The 25442-nt window shown below is 54.8% G+C and overlaps 3 protein-coding genes across 8 annotated transcripts; 1 reads left to right on the top strand and 2 right to left on the bottom strand.

Annotated features, from left to right (window-relative positions):
* Window positions 1-709: 709 nt before the first annotated feature.
* Window positions 710-12125, bottom strand: COG1 (component of oligomeric golgi complex 1). Of its 4 annotated transcripts, XM_078605270.1 has the most exons (17): window positions 11469-12124; window positions 10546-10790; window positions 10116-10297; window positions 9295-9486; window positions 8694-8850; window positions 7653-7863; window positions 7249-7536; window positions 7018-7134; window positions 6473-6901; window positions 5887-6033; window positions 4953-5105; window positions 4366-4505; window positions 4000-4108; window positions 3102-3208; window positions 1938-2031; window positions 1693-1746; window positions 710-1373 (listed from the first exon to the last, which is right to left on the bottom strand). In XM_078605270.1, exons 1-16 carry the CDS (start codon window positions 11820-11822, stop codon window positions 1696-1698), a joined length of 2976 nt encoding a protein of 991 aa, XP_078461396.1. In that variant the 5' UTR covers window positions 11823-12124; the 3' UTR covers window positions 710-1373; window positions 1693-1695. The 4 variants fall into 4 exon arrangements, with proteins under 4 accessions (XP_078461396.1, XP_078461395.1, XP_078461392.1 ...); XM_078605269.1 differs by having other exon boundaries at window positions 710-1746; XM_078605266.1 differs by lacking the exon at window positions 1693-1746 and having other exon boundaries at window positions 11469-12122.
* LOC144726498 (dynein axonemal light chain 4-like) lies at window positions 11951-15089 on the top strand. Its single transcript, XM_078605282.1, has 3 exons — window positions 11951-12277; window positions 13126-13209; window positions 13313-15089. Exons 1-3 carry the CDS (start codon window positions 12113-12115, stop codon window positions 13475-13477), a joined length of 414 nt encoding a protein of 137 aa, XP_078461408.1. The 5' UTR covers window positions 11951-12112; the 3' UTR covers window positions 13478-15089.
* On the bottom strand, window positions 14422-23945 carry NAA60 (N-alpha-acetyltransferase 60, NatF catalytic subunit). 3 transcript variants are annotated; one of them, XM_078605281.1, is made up of 6 exons: window positions 23317-23945; window positions 21394-21514; window positions 19541-19658; window positions 18436-18532; window positions 17830-18064; window positions 14422-15419 (listed from the first exon to the last, which is right to left on the bottom strand). In XM_078605281.1, exons 2-6 carry the CDS (start codon window positions 21507-21509, stop codon window positions 15263-15265), a joined length of 723 nt encoding a protein of 240 aa, XP_078461407.1. In that variant the 5' UTR covers window positions 21510-21514; window positions 23317-23945; the 3' UTR covers window positions 14422-15262. The 3 variants fall into 3 exon arrangements, with proteins under 3 accessions (XP_078461407.1, XP_078461405.1, XP_078461406.1); XM_078605279.1 differs by having other exon boundaries at window positions 19529-19658; window positions 23317-23931; XM_078605280.1 differs by lacking the exon at window positions 23317-23945 and adding an exon at window positions 22587-22597 and having other exon boundaries at window positions 19529-19658.
* Window positions 23946-25442: the final 1497 nt, after the last annotated feature.

Here is a 25442-nt window from a genome sequence, read left to right on the forward strand (position 1 = left end):
CCCCTGGCTCATATAGAGCCAGGGGTGGATATATAGATTAGCACCACCTCGATGCTCAAGCGAGCAGGAAATCACTTCACAAGACGCAGGAATCCTAGAAGAATCCCCCGCGATGTGAAGAGGAATCATCTGGAGAACGCTTCACGTCTCAGGCGTGCGTCCCACGTGCACGCGTGTCATCACTGATGGGGATGCGCAAACTCGCTCTTCGCAACCGTATCACCTGCACTTCTCAGTGTGATGTGGATCTATCATTGGCATGTTTGGTGAATACCAGTTATATAAATGCATGCATAATGTACGTTACCATATGATTAATCCAGCCGGCAATGGATACCCATTATAATTTGTGCATTAATGGATCCCCCCTCTTCGCTTGTGAAGGGCTTACACGTGACGTCATCACATCTATCCATTTAAGGACCGAAACAGGATTTCTCCACAAATCTGGCTGTCGCCTGATGAAGCTAGTTGTAATTACTGGAGAAACTTCGTACTCGGATTGTAAATGTTGTGGATTTGCTCTCCAACACACCGGTGTGCAATTGGCATGTTCGGTTGGTGGCGGGGTTAACGACACATTTATATTTACACGATCTAACCAAAATAAAAAAAAACTATATTATGGACGAGTTACATTGTTTTAGCTATAGAATGAAACCCAACGGAAACCGATGCAGAACAGGGTAGTACATCCTCCACATACGCATTCACAGATGTATTTCATTTATTTTTTCCACCACCAAAACAAGAACTTTACAGCCACCCGACCCAGATCTACCCATGGTTAAATAGGGAAACCTACTTGAAAAGGAGGCCGCCATGACTCCACAACAGACTCTATTAAGTCCAAACCCTGTGTGTTTATGCGAGGGAAGAGGAGCAGATTGTTCACCACCATCTCGTCCCACAGTGATATGTGGTCAGCTGCACAAACACTACAGGTGGTATTCCTCCATCAGATTTCCAACGCAAGCATTGTGCATTGTTTGGGAAAACCCACGCAGGGTGTTTGCTGCTACGGGCCAACAGCCCTGACATGACACTCAAGGATTATCCTGCCCGGTAATATCGCTGTGCCTGTAAACCGAAAGCGGAGTAACACCCCGCATATGCTGGTGCTTCCGCAACCAAGGTGGCCCGAGCCAGTCCGGAGCCCTTGTTAGCGCCACCTTGACTCGGTGGAGAGTGCTGGTTGTTTGCCGTGTGTGTGCGTGCGGATCCGCTGCTCATTTGGTGATGGCCGACAGCCAGCCGAGCTTGAAGAGGGACGACCCAGGCTGAGAGCCCTCGTCGTGCGACGCGAGCTGCCTGAATAAGGCCCCAGGCGGACGCGTGTCCACCCCCTGCATGCCTCCCAGCGACACTTCCACCTGACACACGCACACACACAAACACCGCTCACACACGGAACCCAGCGTTGTCTGCGGCCGAATCCGGAGAGCCCAGCAGCCTCGTCACCCCACGGCAGAACGAGTGGTAGAGCCGGCGCCGGGCAGGAAGTTCAAAGAAGCCCCAAGAAGCTCCGAGAAGCCCCTTCCCTACTCCTGCATGCGCAACCGCCGCTATGTCCTGAAGGCTAGTGTCACGGCAAAGTGCTACCGATACAAGCAAATAGAGGCCCTCGCCACTGCACCTGGCCGGCCAGCACACCACGGCGGTACACACGGTATGCCCCACACCGGGCTGTACCTGTCAGCTCCCCGAGCGCCCGGCTGGCTCGGAGCCTGGCATCTCCTCACACCACTGGAAATGACAACAGGGACAGAGAGGCGCTCGCCCATACCGAGTCAGCTGTAGTGTGCACGTGCGTGTGCATACGTGTATGCTGAGTGGTGAGGGTGCTGGGTGGTTAGGGTGCTGGGTGGTGAGGGTGCTGGGCGGTGACCGTGCTGGGCAATGGTGAGCATTAGGTGGTGGTGAGCGTGCACCCTCACCGGTGCTTGCGCTGTGGCTGGCCCCCTTCTCACTGGCGGGGTGGCCCTGCGTTGGGAGGCCAAGCTGGAGGCCGGCAGGGGCAGCAGAGCAAACCTAGACCACCACACGAGCCGAGGGCCCAGTCCCCCGAGTTACGCACAATCCTTTACCGCGACGCAACGTCCACACTCTGTGTTACCGTTCCAATTATTAGGAAGTCAGCCCAGAGCCAGTAGTGCTAAATCCACATTCATATGGTGGGGGCGAGTCTAACCATAGGACAAACACTGTTGACTTCACAACTAAGGGGCACTAATTTTACTGACCCCAGAGGCATGATAGACCGAGTCATTCCCCAACCAAGGATTTGAACTCGCGACCACTTGCTCGACTACCAAGCCATGCGTCCGGATCCTATCACAGTGACAGAATGAGCTCAATGCCCTTGTTAGTAGCTGCGTTATTTCGTAACAAATCCTGGGATCCAGTGGATACAGGCCTCCTCGTGGTACAGGCCTTGCTTTTTTAACCATCATAAAATACACACAACTGTCCGTATTACAGCGGGTGTCAAAGATCCTGTGGAGTGGATCACTGTCAACCATTGTCAAAGTCCGCATTTGGCAAATTTGCTGGCAAATCCGGGATGCACTGATAAGAGGTATGAAATGGGCTAGACACACCAAATGGCATGTTGTAGGCCGCAGGCCGAATGCATGAGGGGTCACCAACAAGAGTATAGTGGGATGCACTTTTGTGATTCATTTTCTTTTTAACCCTCAACAGCTGTCAACCATTTCCACAGAATGCAGCGCCTTTGTACGTTTGTACTGCATGCATATGCCAGTTAAGGCCACTTGTTTCATGCACTGTATGATGATGTGTGCGCATTCATATTTCATGAATTTGTATAATTTATACGCATGCTATAGTGCCATGTATAAATTAGAAGACGGTGCAAATCGTCGATGATATTACCACGCATGTTGTATGTATGTTGAACTTTCGCACCGTATGTAGCCAACTGTGCAAATCATCGCCACCTGTGGCAAAACACCGAAGCCTGCGCGGGTGAAACACGGCGGTGCTTTTGCAAGAGCCTCCCCGCTGTCAGGAGAGCACCAGGACTCAACACCACACTGAGGGAGCGTCACGGCGCCTCGAGCGCAGCACGGGGGGCAAACCTGGCATGCGTGGCGGCCATCGCCAGCAGGCTGGGGGCCTCAGGGCCCGACGGGGCCGGGCGTCCCGTGTACTGCCTCTCGGTGCCCGTCAGGACACCAAACAGCACCTGGAAGGCATCACCACCACCACCACACAGTTACCAGCTCGTGGTGGCAAACGCTCGACAGAAACGATTACGCAACCTGCCCTGCTTCAAGTCCACAATCGCCGTTCCTGCACCTCGAGCTGTACCAGCACTGCAGCCCTGATGGTTGGGACTCATGTCACTGGTGCCGAACATGGCTGACAGGCACAAATGAGTGTGCACGTGTGCGTGTGTGTCATTATAATACAATGGTGCAGTTTTAAAAATGCTGAAATAACAAGCGTTCAATTCCCAGCTATGGCCAATATCTTGCCAAGTGGTCTTAAACCAGATCTTTGCCTTAAACATGTTAACTCAGCCTTGGTGCGGTGTGCAAATGTGAGCAATGTGGAGATAATGGTGACCACACTCACAGAGGAAATGATACCTCCATATTGCCTTAACAGACTGCGTCAAGTGCTGTTAGCAAGCACCTATGAAGACCAGAATAACGAGCGAGTGGGTGGCCAGCACGACACCAATGTTAATGTTTACACAACTCAATGGGTACTCGTTTAAGGCAGAGTAGATCTAGGGGAGACCCAGGACCGTTTCAGTTATTTGTCATTGATGATGGTGACCTGTGATCAATATTTTAACTTGGGTCGCTGGGTTCATAGCGCAGTGTGCTAACCAGTGCACCACCGCTCCTCACGTGGTCGTACTGCAGTACGTGCGCGCGCAAACAACGCATGAACGTTGCACAAACGTGACACGACGTTCTGATCATAGAGTGGGATATGCATGTGTGTATGCACATGCATGCGTCATACATTGGTGCGCTGCAGCAGTCTCTGGAGGTGCAGGTGGAGGTGTGGGGTGAACACGTCCAGGTCAAACGGGTCCACGTGGCTCTCCAGGTCGTCCACCACGGCCTGTATTCTGCAGAGCGGCACCGGCAGGTGGTTGGCCAGTGCAGTGGGTGTAATGTCATCCCTAGCGACTGCTGCCGCTCCCACAGATTTGTGATCTCACGAGGACTCTCGTATTTACTTCAACACAAAGTTGCGTTTTTTCTCGTACAGCATTCGGATCCTGATACCACCGCTGCCTACCGGACTTTACGAGCATTTTTTGTGCTCAGGCCAAGGGTCCGCAATGAGGAGGCCCCAGTCCCCACACTGGGGGGTCATACGTGCCTCGCGTGAAGAGGGGTCCCCCGAGCAGCGGCACTGCTACCGCGCGTCCCCTCGGGTCGAACCGCCAGCACGCCGTGCATGAAGCGCAGGTCAAAGAGAAGCTGCAGCGCCCTCGCCTGGCACATGGGGGTCATCCCAGCCTACATGGACCACACGCACACAAACGCACAGTTCGGATATCTGCCTGAGCGTGTGTGTGTATCCCCACTGTGGGGTGTGTGCGAGTGGAGTGTGTGTGTGTGTGTGGTATATGAACAAGGCTGCGTTGGCTGGGTCATGTAGCCCGCATGTCTAAACAGCTTGTTTGGCCAGATAGAGGAGGCTAAATGGGCGCGATACAGGCTAGAGAGGAGAAGGGCTGATGTGGTACAGAAGGACGGGGTGATGTCTCCACTACTTAGTCGCAAACGGCGGTTGTTGAAGAATGTGCTGTGCAAGTGTAGACTTGGGTACGTAATGTGGTGTCAACATCAAGTGCTGTCCCTGCCTTCATAGAGGATCGCTAACATCAGTATTTGCCCCAACAGTCTGTAAAAGGTTTCACGGTGAATCTTTGTCTGTGGGAGTGTGCGAGCACGCGTTCCCACCGCGGGCTGCAGGCGAGCTTCATAAGCCGTGAGGACGCCTTCCATGACGGCCTCCAGCAGGGCTTGCCGGGTAACCCGGGGCACGGCCTGGGCCCCTACGGCCCCCATGGCTTGACCCAGCCCGAACAGCAAGGCCTGTGCTGGGAATGAGGCCTGCAGGCCCCACAACGAAGCGAGCACACAACACACCTCCGATGAGCATTGTTGGCGATGTACGGTGTGAAAGGAGTTCAACATACATACCCACCGCAGCAGTAGCATCCTCGATACAGCCTGGCATTGACACCACAGAAACTTAACACACTAATCTCATATGCAAACGTGCCGTGTGTACAAAATGGGTGTGTGCGCATGTGTGTGGGGTAGATGTTTCTATGTACACGTTCCAGTGTGTGTGCGTGGTGTGTGCGTGTTGAATGTGTGTATGTGTGTATGTGTGAAAGAGTGGTTAGTGCACCGTGCTACCAACGTTCGATTCCCGTTCACGGCCAACGTTGATGACGAATATCTGGACCAGTCCTGAACCTTACCTCGGTTGACCCATATTTAAATGAGTACATAGTGCAGTGTGTAAACATGCAGTGTGTAAACATTGCTACTGGGGAGACAAAGGTGGCCAGGTGTAGTGTTAGCCATACCACCTCCTTGTGTGGCGAGAATGGATGTTGCACTTCTTTCGCACCATACGTAGCCAACCAAGTTGGCTTTATAGGTGCTCACTAACAGCACTTGCCCCAAAAGCATACATAAGGTTATATGGGCGATATTAGTCTTATTTATATTTCCGTGTGAAAATGATATGTGTGTTATGTGTGTCTATGGAGTGTGTAGGTGTGTGCAGTATGTGTGCAATGTGGTTGTGTTTTGGTGTGGGGGGATGTGTGTGTATGGCGTGTGTTTGTACAGTGTGTCAGTGCTCTCCTGCATGTCGTGCCTGTGCAGGGAGATGTATTTTTGATGCCACACTCCCCCCGGACTCCGTCTCCTCCATGATCTCGATCTCGTCCCAGTTTGGGGTGGATCCCAACACGCGGCCGGGACTCTCCACTCTCAGAGTGGATCCAAACTCGCTCACCGCCACCTGCAGGAAGAGCCATCATATTGTGTCACACTGAGGAACAGTTCATCACCATCTCCATCCACTCCTGAATTATTGAAGGCCTTCATGATCACGTCACTCGCAGTCATTAGTCTGAGCTGACTCGTGTTACTGGAAATTTAAGTTAGATTTCTTCAGGTATGCGGTTTTTACTATGATTTATATTTGATTGTTGATGCTGTTTAATTTTCGCTTTGTTGCTGTACTTTATTTTAGTTTTGCTTTAACCATTTTGGTTACGCACAAATAAGACTCCTATCCTGCTCTCTCGAGTTCTCGCCTGGTTAGACAAATTCAACGTGCACCTTGAAATCTGCACGTGGTCACCGTCGCCTCTAGCCCAGCGCACCGTCTGTAGCCGAGCTCCGCATTTGCGGCGCGTGACCCTGCGGCCTCCGGCAGTGGGGCCTGCTGCTCTCACCTGGGCCACGTTGCGGCTCCATGCATCATACGCACGCAGGCTCAGCGCGCCCAGCTCCTCCGACAGCTCTGTCCACGCCGTGTACGCCCGTCTCGCGGGCACCGATCTCGCCTCCCCGGCCGGAGCTCGCGGCGATGACCTGACCGCCTCGGGGGGTGACGCGGCACCAGCCGAGCCCAGGATGGCGAGCCGCAGGCTCGGGCATAGCTCGGGGATGGCGCGGCACAGCCGGGCAACGAACAGCACGATAGCGAGGTGGTGGCGCCGCTGTTCATCGTCGCCGCCACCGCCTTCCTGCAAGAGCTCGGCTGAAGTGTCCAGATGGCCGCGAGCGCAAGCGGAGAGCGCCGTAATGCACGAGGCGCTCTCTTTCTGCAGCGTCTCCTGCACACGGGCCGAATCCGCAAAGCGGTCGAACCCAGCGCCGTCCTGTCACGCACGCACGCACGCACGGACACACACACACACAGATGCGTGGTCACAGATGCATGACACGATGCTGCCATGTCCTACAGATTCCCATGAACGGAGGCCTCCCCTGGTACCTGCTGTGGGGGTGGGGCCTGGCCGGAAGCGGGGGGCCCTGCAGGGGGCAGGTACGCCGCCACGTCCTCGATGCGGGCCCTCAACTTAGCGTCCAGCGCAGCACACAAACCCTGAACCTGTGACCATGCACACACATATGACCACTCAATCATGAGCACACACACTCCATCCCTACCTCCGCTAGCTTATAAGTAGCGCACACACGGCACCATCTTTAGGACAGCACCTACCATGGGTGTGTGTCCTCGGGCCTTCATAGTCAGGCCGGCCCAGGTGGGCACTTCCAAGCAGGTCTGGGAGGAGGCGGCGGCCGCGGGCAGGGGCGGTGGCGCAGGGGCGCCCCCCCACGCAGCGTGGGGGGCCAAGTCCCCCGGTGACTCCGTCCACAGATAAGAGGAGGCGTCCGTCTCGGGCGAGGGCCCGGCGCGGTGGCGTGGCGTCCCTAACTCGAGAACGGCAGCCTGCAGGGCCTGCTGGGAGGAAGCCGCGATGGAGTCCAGCGTCTCTTGGAGAAGCTCCTGATGCATGCGCACACACGTCCCGGCATGAGACATCTCATCTGGGAAACGTCGGTTTGCTGCTCCATACGCCCGGCCGCATGGGGAACAAAGGGGTAGGGGGCGCCCGATCTTACCTCCACTCTCTGCATGAAGAGCGGCTGCAGGAACTCGTCCCACAGGGACAGCGGGCGCCCCAGAAGGTGGGCGCACATGGGTGTCCAGCGGCGTGCCAGCCCCTCGCTGGCTAGCAGCTCCCAGACTGCGTCGCGCATTCCGGCCAAACCGCGCAGGGAGCGCACGAATGGCAAAAGGCGCCGCACACCCAGAGACACGTCTTCGCGGCACCTGCTTGACCGCACGGCACACACACGCAAGTGTGTGTAAGTAACACGTGCACATTCATACGTGTGTGCTTGCGTGTATCAGGTGCTGCACATATGTCCATCTGCTATAGCAGAAGTGTAAGTAAGTTCAACCGAACCTATGTCTATGCTTTATTGACCTGGTCAAAGCCTATCATACTTTAAATAGGCCAATGCTCTATATTATGCTTCATGCTTTGAGGTTGGGAACCCTCTGCCCAGAATAGTTGAGGACCTTCATGATGGTGGGCAGGCCTGGGTAAAGCTGCGTGACCAGGAGTAAGAGCCAATTCTTGTACACCTTGGAGTGCGACGGAGATGCCCTCTGGTCCCGACACTATTTGGCCATGTCGTTTGAGAAACTTTCCATGGCAGTAATGGAGAAAATTCTAACTGGTTCGGATACAATGGTGCCAACGGTGTCAGTTTTTAAAGGATGTTAAGGGGCAATTTTATGCAGTCGCTGGATTCCCTGCATGAGGCATGCAACTCGATTACCAAGATTCGTTGAGGGGCATGCACTTTCATCTTGGCACAGGTTTAATTCCTGGCTATATATATTAAAAAGTGACCATCTAAAACCAATGCTGGGCCTCCCCTAGGTCGATTGCACTTTAAATGAGTACCTACTGCAATGCGTAAACATCAGCATTGGAGAAATAAAGTCGGACGGGAGTAGTTCTGGCCACACCACGCCTTTGTGGGCTCTGGCGGCCTTAATAGGTGTTCACTAACAGCACTTGTCCACACGGTCTGTATGGCTAATGCGAGATCTATCTTTGTCTCTGTGCACTGTGGCCGTAGTTTTCGTACAGCGTGACCCAGTGTAGGAGGGAGTGGCGAAGGTGCTGGAGTGAGATGCGCGAAGGCATCATGGTCGGCACCGGGCGGAAGCTCAGGACATCGGGGGGCAGGTGGCGTCCCCATGCCTCCGCCCCGGCCCAGTCCAACAGAACGCCTTGTCCTGTGCCTGTGCTCCGGCGTTCCAGCCAATCAAACACATACACACATGTGATGTGGGTGGAAGTCATACACTGGAGGATGCAGCTATCACATTTGACCAGATTTGAAAATGGAGCAAAAACTATTGCCCACAATAATTGCCTGATGAAACCGCCCTGGTGCATCGCGGTGGCCAGGTGGTATATGCTCCGCTGTAGAGGGCTCGCAATCACAAGGTCGTGAGTTTACATCCTGGTTGGGGGGGTTGGTTGGGCTCGGGCCATCATCATCTTTCCCTTTGGAGTTGATACAATGAGCACCACTTTGTCGACAAGTCAACAATGGTTGTCCTATGGAGAGAGTTGCCCCTGCCATAGGAAAGCAGGATTCCCACCACTGGCTAAGGGCTGTGAACAGGCTTTGAGCACCGTTCCAGTTGCTCATTGCGAGAGCGGGGTTGAGACAGGCGCACCGGAACGCGTATCGGAGGCGAGGGACTCCAGCGTGCTGATGAGGAGTCCGCACGGCGCATCCTGCATCTCTGTCCCCACCCCCGCACCCTCCTCGCCCGGCCCAGGTGGCGAGTAAAACACGGCATGGACCTGGTAGAGCGTGGTGGCCACGGACTCCACGACAGTGCACACCTGCGCCTTGATGCTCGACCCTGCACACACGCAAGCGACACAGGGAGCCGGTGCTAAACATGCAGACGATGGAGAGGGGGCTCTCTTGCTGCTGCGAGATGCAGGACCAAGGTGAGACGGAGACCTGAACTCAAGACCACGTGTGCTGGTGATCGTGATGTTGATGCTAATTGCTGGTCGTCTGATTTTTAACTCTATCAATGATGTCGATTTGTCCTGAACTGCATTCGGTTTAACATTGTGCAAACATCCCAATGCAGGAAATTTTACCTACAAATTACACAATTGGGATTACACATGTAAAGACCCTCCTGATAAAAGTCTAGAGACTCAGCAAGGCTTTCCTGTGTAAATGAACACAAATAAAAAAAATATCGGTTATGGTGACATCTAAACAACATCATCGACGAAGGCCAAGGCAACCTATCATCAGCAGATATTAACTATCCATAGCTGAATGAAGGCCTCCCCAAACAATCCCCATCTCTCAAGATCCTGAGATGCAGATTCTTGCTCAAGAGCCCTCACATGGTTCCATGCATGGTGGACTCGAACAAAATGGCACAGAGGGAACATGAGCCATGGACCTGCCTTGGACAGAAAACTTGAGAGAAAGAAATAATAACAATGCTGTTGGGGATGTGCTGACCGTGTTGTGGCTCGTTGAGGAGGCCTTGTACCACGCTCTTGCGCGCCAAGAGGAAGTCGGCGAAGGCCTGGCGAGGGGAGGCCTCCTCCAGCAGCATGACGGCGCACAGAGCATCCGTCACAGCCTGGTCAGCCACGGCGCGCACCCGCAGCACGGCGCGGCTCTCCTGCAGGATGGCGCTCCTGCCGCCGTGGGGCAAGAGGTGGAGCGTGGTTAAGGGCCGCGTGCAGGACGCGCGAGTCGCACGGCCTCCTTCTCACGCCGCTCCTATTCGTGTCCGTCTGTCTTCTTGTCTGTGTGTCGGCTTGTCCGTCTGCTTCTCTGTTACCTTGTGTATCTATGTATCTGTCAGCTTGTCTGTATCCACGTCTGTAAGTTTGTCTGCCCACTTGTACGTCCGACTCCTCGTCTGTGCGTCGTGAGTGATCACCTGAAGTGAGCGGCCGCCGCGGCCTGGCGCGCCAGCAGCGGGAACCGCGCCAGCAGCGGAGGGCACGCGGGCCCGCCCGGGTTGCCCGCCACGCCCAGGGAGGCCATCACATGGCGGCACAGCAGGCAGAGGCGTGCGGCCTCCAGGTGGCGGCCGGCCTCCAGCCAGCCCCAGATGCACTCCGGCACGCCGAGCACCAGCCGCACCTGCGCGGCCAGCGCGAAGAAGCGCTCCCTGCCTCGCTCCTGCGAACGGGCGAACACGCAGACAGACACTCGTTCTCCGTAGCCAGCACCTCCCCTCGTGCTGACGGCGTCACACGAACCGGAGAGACGAAGCCATCCTGGGACAGCCATGTCCATCAGTCCCGTCTCGTGTTGAGGACCCATGTTGAGGAACTCGGTCGACCAGACTGTGATCAACCACCACGCAGCAGGTCACAACAATACAGTACACTCGGCACACTCCAAGGTCACCTCACTTTCCTGATTATTTCCTCGCACTGCCTCACCTCGGAATTCCCTCCCATTATAGCTTTTCCCAAGGTACTGTATTACATTGACCTCACTCAATGCAAGAGTTGGGTTAAATCCGATTACAAATTGGATAGTGCTGTTTGTTGACGTTCGCTTGGCATGTGGACCTTTGGTCCTCTGCTCAGCTACGATCTACGTGATTCGCAGATGGAACTGTCATCCAGACCACCTCATCCACGCAAAGCAAATACGTGCATTCCACAGCTGCTTGTCCACTTTCCTGTCAGTCTGCTTGTTCGTCAGCACGTCAGTCTGCCTGTCTGTCCGTCAACTTGTCAGTCTGTCCGTTTATCCGTCGGCTTGTCGATCTTCTGGTCTTCATTAAGATGGAGCAGCACCGCGACCCGACCCGCAAATCCGACCCACGCCACCCTGCGCATCGCTCACCGCTCCCGCCTCCTTCGCTGCTCCGCGGGGACTCGAGCCGGGGCTTGCTGCGGACAGGCCCGGCGCCGGCTGCGGGCCCTGGCAGTGCGCGCCCATGTCCCGCACGGCCGCGCGCACCCGCTCGGCGCTGGCGCGCATCCCGGCCATGGTGTCCGCCGCCTCCATCAGGTCGCGGTAGCGCTCGCCCACCATGAGGCGCAGCTCTTCCTTCTTGTGCTCGATGTCGGCCCGCACGGCGCGCTCCGCGCCGCGGATCTCCTCCACCGAGTGCCGCTCGAACAGCGCCGCGGAGTCCCCCGCCGTGCACTCGGCCAGCAGGGCCCGCGGGGCCCCGGGCGCTACGGACGTCGCCATCGCCGTGGCCACCGTCTCGGCCCCCGGCCGCTTGGGTCACCAGCCCCGCGCTTCAGGAGTCGCGCGCGGTACCAGCGGGCAGCACCTGAGGCGGGGAGGCCCCGGTTCCGCCAGGCGAGTGGCAGCGACCGACGTGAATACTCCGCGTGTGGCGGAGTGGCCCGACGAAGGCCGGCGCGGCCTTAGCGCTGCTGCCCCCCAGCCAACATGGCCCAGCGCGTAAGCCTGACCCGCCAAGCGACCACATTCCCTACACCTGATGGGCGCGGGACGACGTGGCGCGCCGATGCATGCTGGCAAATGCAATGTGGATCGAGCGTCACGTGGTCAGGGGGCGTGGGGCCCCCTCCCCCCACCCCTCCGCGCGTTGCCGTGGAAACGAGGCGATGGCGCAGGGCGCGAAGGGCAAAAGCGGCGTCAGCTTCAAGTGGCTCAAGACGCAGGCGCTGGTGCAGGTGCGGTGTCCAAGGTGCACCTAGCCTGGCACAAGCGACGTGGTGACGTCACCGCTACTTGTGCCACTTCCTGCCAGAGCCCTTTAACACAGATTGGACGGACCTCTTCCATGAAACCTTTTGTCCATCCTGCAAGCCCCGCACTTGATGTGAACTTCCGATGATTAATTTCACGAGTTGCAATTACTGCTGCTGTGGTGGGGTGTGCATGGGCGATGTGTGATGCAATGCGATTGATGGTAAGATTGAAAAGGCGGTGGGAATGGTGTAGTGCAACAGCAATGAGGTGGTGCGATATTTACACAATTACAATCGAGTTTTTTTGGGGTTAGATCGCTGAAATGTCATTAAACCGTCATCACCTGACACAGCCAATTCGTAAGGTTTGTCACGTAAACAACATGCCAATTCGTTACTAATGCAGTACACCGGTGCGCTGAAGAGTAATCCACATTTACAATCTGAGTGTAATTACAAGGCATCCGATATAGAGGCCGACCGGAATTCGGTTTCGGCGCCGAACGTTGGCAAATTGCCTCTCGGCAGTTTCGGTTTCGGCCGAAAGTCAATTTTTTACTTTCGGTTTCAGCCGAAACCAGAAATTAAGTTTCGGTCGGCCTCTAATCCGATGTTTCTGTAACCTAATTACAATTGTGGAATGATTGGTATAAACTTAATCTGCCAAAGCTCACGCTACAGTTTATTGAACTTCATTTATGTTCGTACAATACCAAAATTGTAATCTCTCGTGGCCTGAGTTTTCACCGGGTTCGTATAAATATGGAACACGTCGATGTTGTGTGTGTGTGTGCTGTGGGGTGATATGGCGATGGTGGTGTGCCCCGCAGTACTCGGACATGGTGGATGAGATGCGCACGCAGGCCGTGGAACTTTGCCTCAACGCGTGCGAGCAGTTCAGCAGCGACCAAATGGTGAGGACGCAAGCTCCCGACCACGATGGCACATTGTGAGCTCCCGCGCCGCAGTAGACACGACTCTAAACAGCCTTGTGCCCCCCCCCTGCCCGTAACGCAGGCAGCAGCCAGGATCATCAAGGAGAGCATGGACAAGACGTTTGGGTGTACGTGGCACGTGGTGGTGGGCGAGACCTACGCAGTGGAGGTGGTGTACGAGCCGGGCCACCTGCTCTACTTCTACTACGGCGGCCACACAGCCGTGTGCGTCTGGAAGTGCGACTAGCGGGGGCCTCTACTCACAACACTCACTCACCCTCAACACGAGACACTCACCCTCAACACGAGACACTCACCCTCAATACGAGACACTCAACCTCAACACTCACCCTCAACACGAGACATCAGCCCTGAATACAGACGCGAGCCATGAACCACAGCTCTAATCCTGGGATTCACACTTTCGCACCTCCGATGACCAGTTGGCTACGTACGGTGCGAAGGAAGTTAAACACATCCAGAAGTCTTTTCACAAAGGTTGGACCCGGCGACGTCTTCCATCAAACCTCTCCTCTTTCCCACTCTCCAGCCCCACACTTGATGTGAAGTTCCCCTTATTTATTTCACGAGTAACGTTAGAGAACATAAATATATTTAACAAAGTATAGCCACCGACCACCATCTCCCTGCTGCCGGCTTTGGGTTGAAGAGCTGTAGACCGAGCGAAGCCCTCAGGGTTGACCCCTTACGCCCTATCGTGCGGTGCTCACACTCGCTTGGCGCTTGTAAACATTTATTGATATTGTTACAGGTTTGAAATGCAGTCGGTTATGGTGCTGTCTCTTCTAAAAGTTCGCACTTTATGTTAATAAATACGATAACACGTTCATAAAATCGATCCGGCCGTAAAAACTGGAGCGGGGTGAAACGCATCGTTCGTGCCTACTGCTATGAACGGCCAGAGCCCTCTGCAGGCCAGATCCCACTGCAGGCCGGAGTGGGCTGCAGGCCGAGGCCCCGTGCAGGGGCCAGAGGTGCCGATGGCCAGGGCCCGCCACAGGTCAGGACTCGCCACAGGCCGGAGCTTGCTGCAGGTCGGGGCCCACTGCAGGCCCGAACTCTTTGCAGGCTGGAGCCCGCTTCAGGTCAGAGAACACTGCAGGCCAGAGCTTGCTGCGGACTGGAGCATCATTACGCCAGGAAACACAACTCGGATCATTACCACTTCGGTTCAAGTGGATGTGCAGGCATTGTATATGTACAGGCCATGATTTATTGCAACGATCATGCAGTAACCGCAGGCAAGGGTGCTCACATGGCATTCAAATATTCAATACTTAACGCACAGCTTACCAAGCCACATGCACGCCATGGCCTACGGGGAACGTCCTCGCAAGCAAGATGCCTGCTTAACACGTTGGCTTCCGCGACCAATATTATTCATCTTGTGAAAGATGCCTGGTGCCAACACTGGGTTTAAATGCAAGGGTGGCAAATGTTGCGTGGCGAGGCTGGCCAGGCTGACGAGCGTCGCCCGCATCCTCCACGCATTCGAGCCGTTTCCCTCCATTGTCCTAAAAACGCATAGCATGGTCCCAACGGCGATCAGCAACGCTCCTGGCTCCGATGCGGGACACACGGTGAAGTGTGCGCACACCGGCCAGAATGCCCGGTAGAGAGGCACCGTGAAGCTGTGCGCTTGTCACGGTGACGGTCAGGCTTGGAAGCAAAACAGGGTAGTGAGGAAGGTGGAGTGTCCCGTGAAGGATGTTTGAAGGGGTGGCATCCCCATTCACCAGTGTCCCCTTCGTCTCCTGGTCTTAAACATCCCAACTAGTTTTGGCGTCACATGCCTCCTCCTTCGTGCCTCGTGACGTCTCGTGGTTGAAACCCACGCCAGGGCGCGAAGGCTCAAATTCCACTCGTCCCGCCAGGGGATGGGGAGCGCAACCCAGACTGTTTCCAAAAGGGCGTTCAAAAAAACATACGTCCGGAAATTCAAGCCGTCGTTGATTTTCAGGCGCAGTGCAGAGCTCCACCGTCGAAACGGCAGCCTCAGCATGGAGATCCGTCACAGGGCGCGGCTGTAGTCGGTGACAGGCTTGTCGGGCAGGCTCCGCCAGGGCAGCAGGCTGCGCAGAAGGCCCTGCGCATGGCGGAGCAGCCTCTGGGGTAGCGAGCAGGGCCGGAGGCTTGCCAGCGCCGAACCCACATACTGCATGTAGTCGGTGCAGTGTGGTCAAGGAGCGCACAGGACTAACCACACGAATGAGCGCCATGGCAGCGGTCACATACACCCGGGAAAGCGCCGAGATGTGTGATTGTGACAGCCAGCGTTGCGCCACCCGCCATGCGTCTCACCATGCACACAGCAACACATCAAGGGAATTAACAATACATTCTGTGTCAGTAACACTGTGGCTGTAAAATCAAAATATATAACAGGCGACCTTTCAGGCTATAGGACCGTTAAAGCACAGAGGGCGGCTTTCAAAGGCCGAAGCTCGTTGGGATGTGTATGAGGGAGGGGGGGGGTCTAGTTAAGACTGATTAAGGCGGCTGTCGCCATCCGACTCCCTTTCTGACATGCATCCTCACCTCACAGAAAAACCTCACTCGACTCCATGGCAGGAGCCTCTTTGCTCATGGGGGCTTTCAGGCATACTACTAAATTATGACGAATTATATTTCCAACTGAACTGTCGTATAGGAAATGACTGTAGTTGTATCCGAATCGCTTACCATCAATGTGAAGCAGAATGGAGGGTTTCGGTGGGGATGGAGAGCTAAAGAGAGGCTTCTGTAATGTAACAAGCTAGAGGCCTTTATTTTGTCATCTATAAAGTGATGGTGGAAAACGAGAAGACGAGCAGAGCGGTTGGTCGGCCCCTACATTTTTCTGTTCTCCATTTTTGTACACAGTTTCTCTACGTGGGGAGCTTCAGGTCCATATCATCTTCAATATATTCACTGAGAGGTTTAATTTGTGTAAAGGGGGGAGAATATAACGTAAATATCTATGAAGAAAATGTTTACAATCTTAAATGATGTTGAGGAGTCATAGCAGCAACCGACAGAAAAGAACCAGAGGTGATTGCAGAACTTACTTATAGAAGTGTAAGATAAATACGAGCAAAGGTCATGTACAGCAAGTTCTCTGAACAAATGGAGACACATGTCTGAGACAACTGGAACACAGAAACGAGCGAGTGATCCAATAGCAGCGGCTACTGAAGGCGATCGTGATCAAAACGATCAAATGAAGAGGTGTAACGACAGTGAGGTGGGGGGGGGGGCGAAGGGGGGTGGAAGACCGCTTGAGGAAAACTGAAGGAAAAGCAGCAGCAGATCACTGTACCTAATTAAGAACGAGTTTAATCGGTGTGCAGTACCGGATGTGACATGGAACAGAATAATGGACAATGCAAAGGCAACAGCAGCTGCGGTGTGCACGGAAACACGGAGCAGTTCGTGCTGGAAATGACGAAATACAGGAGGAGGAGCGACTCGTGGACCACAGAACGCACAACAGCGCCAGCATACGGCTGATAAGAAACACAAGTGCGCTTGGGCAGGACGCGTCACTGAAGGGATGAGGCGACCACCAACGAAAAATGGCAGCCAAACGAGAGAACATATCCAAGGCGAGGTTCACCACGGAGATGGAGCAAAGAAATTAACTCATAGCGTAGGAGCAAGATGGATTGTTGCATCACAAGTTTTGGCTTGGGGAGGCATTCATTCAGCAGTGGAGAGATCACATCTGATAACTGGTCTTCTGATCAGGAATACGCACATTGACCAATATTTTTTCGAAAAGCTTAAAAGTGCACAAAGAAGCATGGACAGGTGGGCAAACGTATCACGAGTCAGTGAGGGTCTCTCCTCCAAGAGACACATTGTGTGTGTGGGTCTGGTTATGGGAGGAAACCGGAGAACCCAGAGCCAACTCATGCAGAACAGGAGAATATGCAAACTGCACACACTCACAAAAAGACAAAGATCCCCCAAATAGCCTTGAACAGACTGCTGGGGCAATTGCAGTTAAGAAAGCACCCTCAAAAGGCCGGTAAGGCACAAGGAGTGGTGTGGCCGGGCCCATGCCTGGGCATATATCTCCCCAGTGCTGATGTTGACACTACGCACCAGGCACTCATTTAAGGCCAAGTTGACCCTACACAGGAAGACCCAGTAACCATTCAAATGTTGACCGATGTTATTGGTTGTGAGCAGGAATCGAACACTGGTCGCTCGCTTCGGAGCGCATGCCACACACACATTGCAGTACATCCAAACACCACGCAGAAAATGTATCAAATTGGGAATAAACCCCAGGCACTGCTTGCTGTTAGGCACGAGTGCCACTGCTGCGCTGCCACCACCCTGCCACCAGTGAGGAGTTTATAGGAAAAGTTTTACCTTGGGGGCAAATGCAAAGTGACCAATGGACCCCTTCCGAAACCTTAAATCAGCAGCGCGTAACCGCGGTGAACAACCAGGAGGGCGCAGCAAACTGCGAGGAACAGGGCCACGGGGACCGCCGCGCGGCACAGCCATCCCGGCATGGCCGAGCTTCCTGGGGCCGCGGCGGCACCGCCGTCCCTCGCCCCTCCGCAGAGCCGGCGCGGGGAAGGATATACGATTGTCCAGGGTGGGTGCCCCCCGTTGAGGTAGAGCACGTAAGTGAAGCCGTCCTTGAGCACGCCGCGGATCGAGTAGTAGCAGGGCAGGTAGTGGTGCTGTCGGAAGCTGCGGTTCTCGTAGAAGCGGATGGCTGGCGCGTTGGTGGTGAGTACGTGCAGGTACACCGCCTTGCAGCGGTCCTGCGTTGCCGCCTCGATGTGAGCCATGAGGCTGTCGAGCAAGAGTGAGCCTGCGGGCGCAGTCACGCACACGCGCGTGCAGTCACACACGCACACCGGTACCCTCATACGCACACGGATCCCCCCCGTGTGAACTGCTCGGGCTCTCGGGACTAAGCGGCAGGGAGGTGGCAGCGCTGTGCTAACACTCTCAGCAAGGGTACCTGGGTTCAACTCCTGACCCAGGTGCAGTTCTGTGTGCAGTTCTGCGAGAAGTTTGTGTTCTCCCTCAGGTGTGGTTCCGGCCACATCACCCCCTCATAGGTGTGCCGTGCCAGCCGTCATAGGTGCTCGCTAACACCATTTGCCCCAACAGTCTGTTAAGGTAATAAGGAGATCTTTGGCTTTGTGTGTTGCACATGTGTTTCATTGCCATGGTTACCGATTCCCCGACTGCGGAACTCCTTGACGACACCCAGGCTGAGGATGTAGGTGACCTGCGTGTCGCTGGGGAAGCTGGACGCCAGCACGTCCGCATCCTGTCCACAGTGACAACATGGAGTCATGCGGATTCACCCACATCAAACATCAGGGTGATGTGGGTGGTCACACTTGTGCCTCACAGCAACAAGCGCCTGGGTTCCATTCCACACTCGAGCGCCTTTTTGTTGGTCCTCAACCTGCATGGGTTTCCTTCTGGTTCTCCAGTTTACGCCCATATTTAAAATAAAAACCACACAATGTAATTCGTATTGGCCAAAACATCTCGATGCTGAAAAAATACCTGAATACAATTTATCAGTTGGGATTAGACACAGCAACAACAACGCCCCCCACTGTGAAAACTTGGCGGGACCCCCATGCATAAGAGTTCTGAGTCTCGGCGAGGCTTTCCTTGGTAAACAAACGGAATCATAAAAGTAATTCATACTAAGTGCTGATTAGCGAGCACATATGAAAGCCAATAAGAAGGGGTGGCGTGACGAGCACCATGCCCGGCCATATTAGTCTCCGCAGTGGTTAGGTTCACACACTGCACAAGGCTAAGTCGACCTAGGGGAGGCCCTAGACCGGTTCAGATATTCATGACCGATGTTGGCCATGAGCGAGAATGGAACTCGGGTTGTCGGGTTCATAGCGAAGTGAACTTTCCTGGGTCAACAAGCAAAACTCAATTTATTATGTTTTATTTTTTATTTTATTACTTCCCTTCTACGTGACTTTACCGAAAGAACCAAGAAGAAGCAAAACTCACCTCTTTAAATTGTCCTTTACCCCCCAGCTTTGGATGTATAACAGTGGTTCTGTAAATTTTCTGCTTGCCATACACGGCGCATTAGGATCTATGGATGAAATGCACTTTACATACTTTAATTATTACTATTAAAATAATAAAAACAATAACATTGACAACGCCAGAGTTTGGCGCCCGCGCACACCGTGTGCTAGCATTAATTCGCTGACTTGACAGGTACGCAAACTCCCGAGGCCGTGGGAAGAGCTGGCGTGCGGGGACGCAGGCATCACAGACCCACCTCACGGTGCACCTTAGTCCGGTGCTTGATCTCAGCGACGATCATGCCGATGATGGTGCCGGCGTAGGTGGCGGCCAGGGAGAAGAACCGTGCGCTCGATGTGATGTCTTGGTACCACGAGTGCGGGTACCTGGCAGGGCGTGGGAGGTAGCGTAGAGGTTGGCACGCTGCGCCTCGAACCCTGTGACCCGAATTCAGTTCCCGCTCATGACCAATACCAGTGACGATTATCTGAACAAGTCCTGGGCCTCCCATCGTCGACTCAGTCTCAAATGAGTACCTGGTGCAATCTGTAAACATCAGCAACTCGCCTTTTACCCGTCCAAGGACGGGTGTATTGCAGTAAATCTGAAACTTGCAAGCGAAAAGCAGACCGCGACGTGATAGTCATCGCATCAATGCGCGTGTAATTAGTAAGGGCGTGGTGACACAGACCTATTTCATTTTAAGGTTATAATCCCTTGTTCATCATGACGTCCTTTTTACTTTGATGTCTCAATAGCGGAGACCACGTGACGTGAGGGTTCTGCCTTTGTAGCGAGGGTTGTAAGTTGACGTCGAGGAGGGGGGAGGAGACGCCTCAGCCCCCCATGTGGAGTGACGTCACCCGCTAATTATTATGAATGGGGGGGGATGTCCATTTGGAGGACGTCACCTTATGATTATTAATGAGGGGGGCTGTTCGATGTGGAGTGACGTCACCTGGTGATGATTATGAATGAGGGGGGAGGGTGCTCCATGTGGAGTGACATCACCGGCTCATTATTATTAATGTGGGAGGGGGGGTCCATGTGGAGGACGTAACCTGTTCATGATTATTAATGAGGGGGGCTGATCGATATGGAGTGACGTCACGAGCGTTAAGGACAGACATTCCTGGGTGATTATAGTAGGTATAAGGAGACAAAGATAGCCAGGCATGGTGCTGTCCACCCACCTCCTCGTGAGCGATGCAGGCCTTGATCGGTGCCTGCTAACAGCACTTGTCCGAACAGTCTGTTAAAGACTATATAGAGGATCTTTGCTGTGTTTGTATGGAGTTTGTATGTTCTCCCTGTTCCGCAGTGTAAATGTGCGTGTGCGTGAGGTTCGTATGTTTTCCCTGTTCTGTAGTGTCCATATGTATGTTGAACATCTTTAGCACCATACGTAGCCAACCGTGGTGGTAGTTGGAGGTGTGTGTGGGTTCTCCCCCTGGTCTGCATGCATGTCATCCGGATACTCCAGTTTCCTCCCATAGCTACAAATCCACAGTGTAACTGATATTGGCCAAGCATCCCAAAGCTAAAAAAATACTTGCAAACTACTGAATTGGGATTGGACACAGGAGCAATATCGCCCCCTACTGCGAAAACCTGGCAGGACCCTCCTGGAAACAAGCGTAATAATACTAATGTAAAATCTTGACTTAAAGCTTTCGTGACTGCAGGAATCCATATTGTTTGGGTCTTTCGGTAAAGAACCTATCTTACGTGACTTTACCGAAAGACCCCAAGAATAATAATAAGGTACACACGGCCCGGCGGACCAAATGCCGACGGTGAGAACCGAGAGGGAACAGAGCACAGGAGGGGGTGGTGTGGCCACCAGAGCCCAGCCGCCTTTGTCTCCCCAATGCCGATGCTCACACGTACAGCCAGCTACTAGTCGACCTAGAAGAGACCCAGGACAGATCCATGTACCACATGCCACTTATGTAAGCCGTCAGCGGGAAACGCAACTCAGTTTCTCGTGCCATACACGGAACAATGCACCACTCCTCAAACTCACCCACCACTCACTGCTCCACACACTCGCTCCCACACACGTGTGCGCGTGAGTGTGGGGGGCCGTGGCTGTGTGTGGGGGTGGTGCTGGCGCCTCACTCGATGGGGAACCAGTCGCTGCACAGCTGCTTCACGGCGTCCACGTCGCCGGGGCACAGGAAGCGCAGCATGACCTCGCCAGCCACCTCACCGCAATCGGCTCGCTCGGCCGACATCAACCCTGCGAACCAGCACACAGGCGCATCACACATCATCAACACAGCACACAGGCACATCACACGTGTCACACCACACATCAACACAGCACACAGGCACAAAATACACGTGACACCGCACAATAGATGCACATACAGACAGGCACAACATATCACATCACACGCATCACATCCCACATGCACAACACACGTGTCACAACACACTTCACACACACATCTTAACCCTATATACCAAACTCCACTCCTAGCCATGAAGGCTAGCTTCACCGCTAAGCCCCTATCCCTCGAATCCCACCCTACACCTCTACGTTTCACCCCTAACCCCATCCCCTCTATTATTAACCTCTAACCCCACCCCCTCTATTATAAACCTCGAACCGTGGAGGCCGAGCTTTGACCCCAACCCGTTAGCTTTGACCCCAACCCGTTAGCTTTGACCCCAACCCGTTAGCTTTGCCCTAAGGTGGCTTGTTGGGAGTTGACTCAGTCCATCATCTCTCCCTCCGGAGTCGATCAAATAGAAACCACTGCATGTGGGGACCGACTTCAACAGCAGTCTCCCTCCATATGAATGTGGAGTTTTTCCACAACTCGCTCTCCAGGAAACCGCTCCGACTCCCTCTGTTAATCGGCTGTTAGCTCCTCACCCCAAGATTGGCTATCCACAACCCTACACACTACCCCAATTCTCGTGCTCACCCTACGCCTATCCGTCTGCTGATAACCCCAACCCTTACACCTATCTCTCCCCATCCCTGATCCGCCCTAACTACTGTATACCTACACCCCTCTCCCCCGCATGCCGAGCTTCAACACGAACCCTCGATTGCACCTCCGGCTACACACGGTGCAAAATCATTTCAACAAACGCAAAGTACATAGATGCCAACCCTTTCCTAAAGCTCTACCCCTTCTCTGACCCCAATCCTCTTCATCCCCTACCCCCTCTCTACCCCTCTCTGTGTCCCCTATCCTCTCTGTGTCCCCTATCCCCTCTCTACCCCCTCTGTGTCCCCTACCCCCTCTGTGTCGCCTACACCCTCTCTACCCCCTCTGTGTCCCACATCCGCTCTTTACCCCGTCGCTGTGTCCCCTATCCCCTCTCTACCCCCTCTGTGTCCCACATCCCCTCTCTATCCCCTCTGTGTCCCCTACCCCCTCTCTACCCCGTCTGTGTCCCCTACCCCCTCTCTACCCCGTCTGTGTCCCCTACCCCCTCTCTACCCCGTTTATGTCCCCTACCCCCTCTGTGTCCCCTACCCCCTCTCTGTCCTACATCCCCTCTCTACCCCGTCTGTGTCCCCTACCCCCTCTGTCCCACACCCCCTCTCTACCCCCTCTGTGTCCCCTACCCCCTCTCTACCCCCTCTGTGTCCCCTACCCCCTCTCTACCCCGTGTCCCCTACCCCCTCTCTACCCCCTCTGTGTCCCACACCCCCTCTCTACCCCGTGTCCCCTACCCCCTCTCTACCCCCTCTGTGTCCCCTACCCCCTCTCTACCCCCTCTGTGTCCCCTACCCCCTCTCTACCCCGTGTCCCCTACCCCCTCTCTACCCCCTCTGTGTCCCACACCCCCTCTCTACCCCGTGTCCCCTACCCCCTCTCTACCCCCTCTGTGTCCCCTACCCCCTCTCTACCCCGTCTGTGTCCCCTACCCCGTCTGTGTCCCCTACCCCCTCTCTACCCCGTCTGTGTCCCCTACCCCCTCTGTGTCCCCTACCCCCTCTCTACCCCGTCTGTGTCCCCTACCCCCTCTGTGTCCCACACCCCCTCTCTACCCCGTCTGTGTCCCACACCCCCTCTTTACCCCGTCGCTGTGTCCCCACTGCCCGCGCCTCGGGCCCCGGGCTCCCTCAGCAGCGGGGCCCGGGCCGCGCCGCCCCGAGCCGCGTCCCTCCCGGCATCGCGGGGCCCGCGCGGCCCGCGGATGGGAGCCGAGGCCTGGGCCGGGCGAGTTGGGGCCGGTATCGCTGTGCCCGGGCGGCCTCCTGCTCCCCCTGCTCCCCCTGCTCCTCCTGCTCCCCCTGCTCCCCGCGGGGTTAGACCCGCGCCGTGTAGCGCCGCATCGCCCGGGGCGACGTTCCGGGGCGGCGCCTCTCACAGACGCGCAGCGCCGGTGACGGCGGTGGTGGTGGCTGCAGTGGTCGAGGCTGTGGCTGTCTCGACTGTAGTGGCGACTGTGGTGGCGACTGTGGTATTGGTTGAGATGATTGAGACTGTGGTGATAGTTGTGGGTGACCCTGTTGGTGGTGGTTGTTGTGGTGGTTGCGCTCGAGGCTCCCCAGGCCGCGCTGACGTCTCCTTTGCCCCCCCGCCCCACCGATTCATATCCAGGCCACAGCGCCGATTCTACTCATCGATTCCCAGGTACATATATCGATTACGTCGATTCCGGCTTTCACGAGTGGAATCGCTCTCCCACGGCGACTCTTGCAGCCGCGAGAGGCCGCTCAGTGTCCCACGCCGTGATGGGGGAATGATCTGCCGATGCACAGAAACTCAACGCGGTCCGTGTCACAAACATAATCCTAGTAGGAAAGATGTGTTTCCTTCGCCCGTTCTGCAGCAGTAACTGTGCAGTCTCTGGATTGTCTCCATGCATGCTGTTCGGGGGTTAGGGATTGAGTCGATGTGTGTGTGAGACGATGTGTGTGTGCTAGTCGATGTGTGTGGGGGTCCATGTGAGTGTGTAAGTCCATTTCTTTGCGTGCGTGTAGGTCCCTGTGTGTCGATGTGTCAGTGAAAAAAATATGTTTGTGCGTCTAAGTCGATGTGTGTGTGAGTCGCTGTGTTTGTAAGTCGATGTGTGTGTGAGTCGCTGTGTAAGTCGATGTGTAAGTAGATGTGTCTGTGTGTGGAAGTTGATGTGTGTGTGCGCGTCGATGTGTGTGTGCGCGTCGATGTGTGTGTGAGTCGATGTGTGTGAGTCGATAAGTCGATGTGTGTGTACATCAATGTGTGTGTGCGTAAGTCCATGTGTGTGTGCGCGTCGATATGTGTGTAAGTCGATTGTGTAAGTAAAAATAAAAGTGTGTGCATGTAAGTCGATGTGTGAGTCGATGTGTGTGTAAGTCAATCTGTGTGAGTCGATGTGTTTGTAAGTTGATGTGTGTAAGTCGCTATGTGTACGTCGATGTGTGTGTAAGTCAATGTGTGCGAGTCGCTGTGTGCGAGTCTCTGTGTGTGTCGGTCGATGTGTGCGTTACTCTGTGTGTGTAAGTCGGTGTGTGTAGGTCGATGTGTGTGTGTAGGTCGATGTGTGTGCGAGTCTATGTATGTGTGTGAGTCGATGTGTGTTGAGAAGAGATGGAGTGATGTGGTACAGGAGGATGTGGAGCTGAGTGGACTTGCCGATGACTGGTACCAACGGTGTCAAGATCGGCCTCTGTGGAGGCTCGTGAATGACGCTACTGAGCAGTTGCAAGCAGTCACCCTCCAACAACAACGGAGGGGGGAGGAGTGACGCTCACAACAATGAGTGGAGCGTCGGGTGGCTAAAGCACAGCAAGTTGGCACAGTAAGGGGCACAGGTGGTGCATCAGCCAGTGATCTCGGTCATCTCAGTCGACCCGTGGCACCTGGGTCTGCCCCGTGGCACCTGGGTCTGCCCCGTGACCTGCCAGCAGGTGTTCCGACACTTCACGTGGCCTCAAGGTGCACATGGCCTGGCACAAGCGTCGTCACTGCCACTTAGTGGCGAATTGCAGTTGTTGTTGTGTAAGTCTATGTGTGTGTGTAAGTCCATGTGTGCGTGTAAGTCCATGTGTGCGTGTAAGTCGATGTGTTTGTGTGTGTGGGTTGATGTCTGTGTGAGTGTAAGTCGATGTGTGTGTCTTTTTCGCCCGGGCAACACCGGGTACTTCCCGCTAGTCTCTAATATATCTCTGCGGGTTTACTCGAAGTTTTATAGTTTGGGTTGCATGGCAACAATGA

Source organism: Lampetra planeri, chromosome 23, assembly GCF_965212315.1.
Source record: "Lampetra planeri chromosome 23, kcLamPlan1.2.h2, whole genome shotgun sequence".
Lineage (NCBI taxonomy): Eukaryota > Metazoa > Chordata > Hyperoartia > Petromyzontiformes > Petromyzontidae > Lampetra > Lampetra planeri.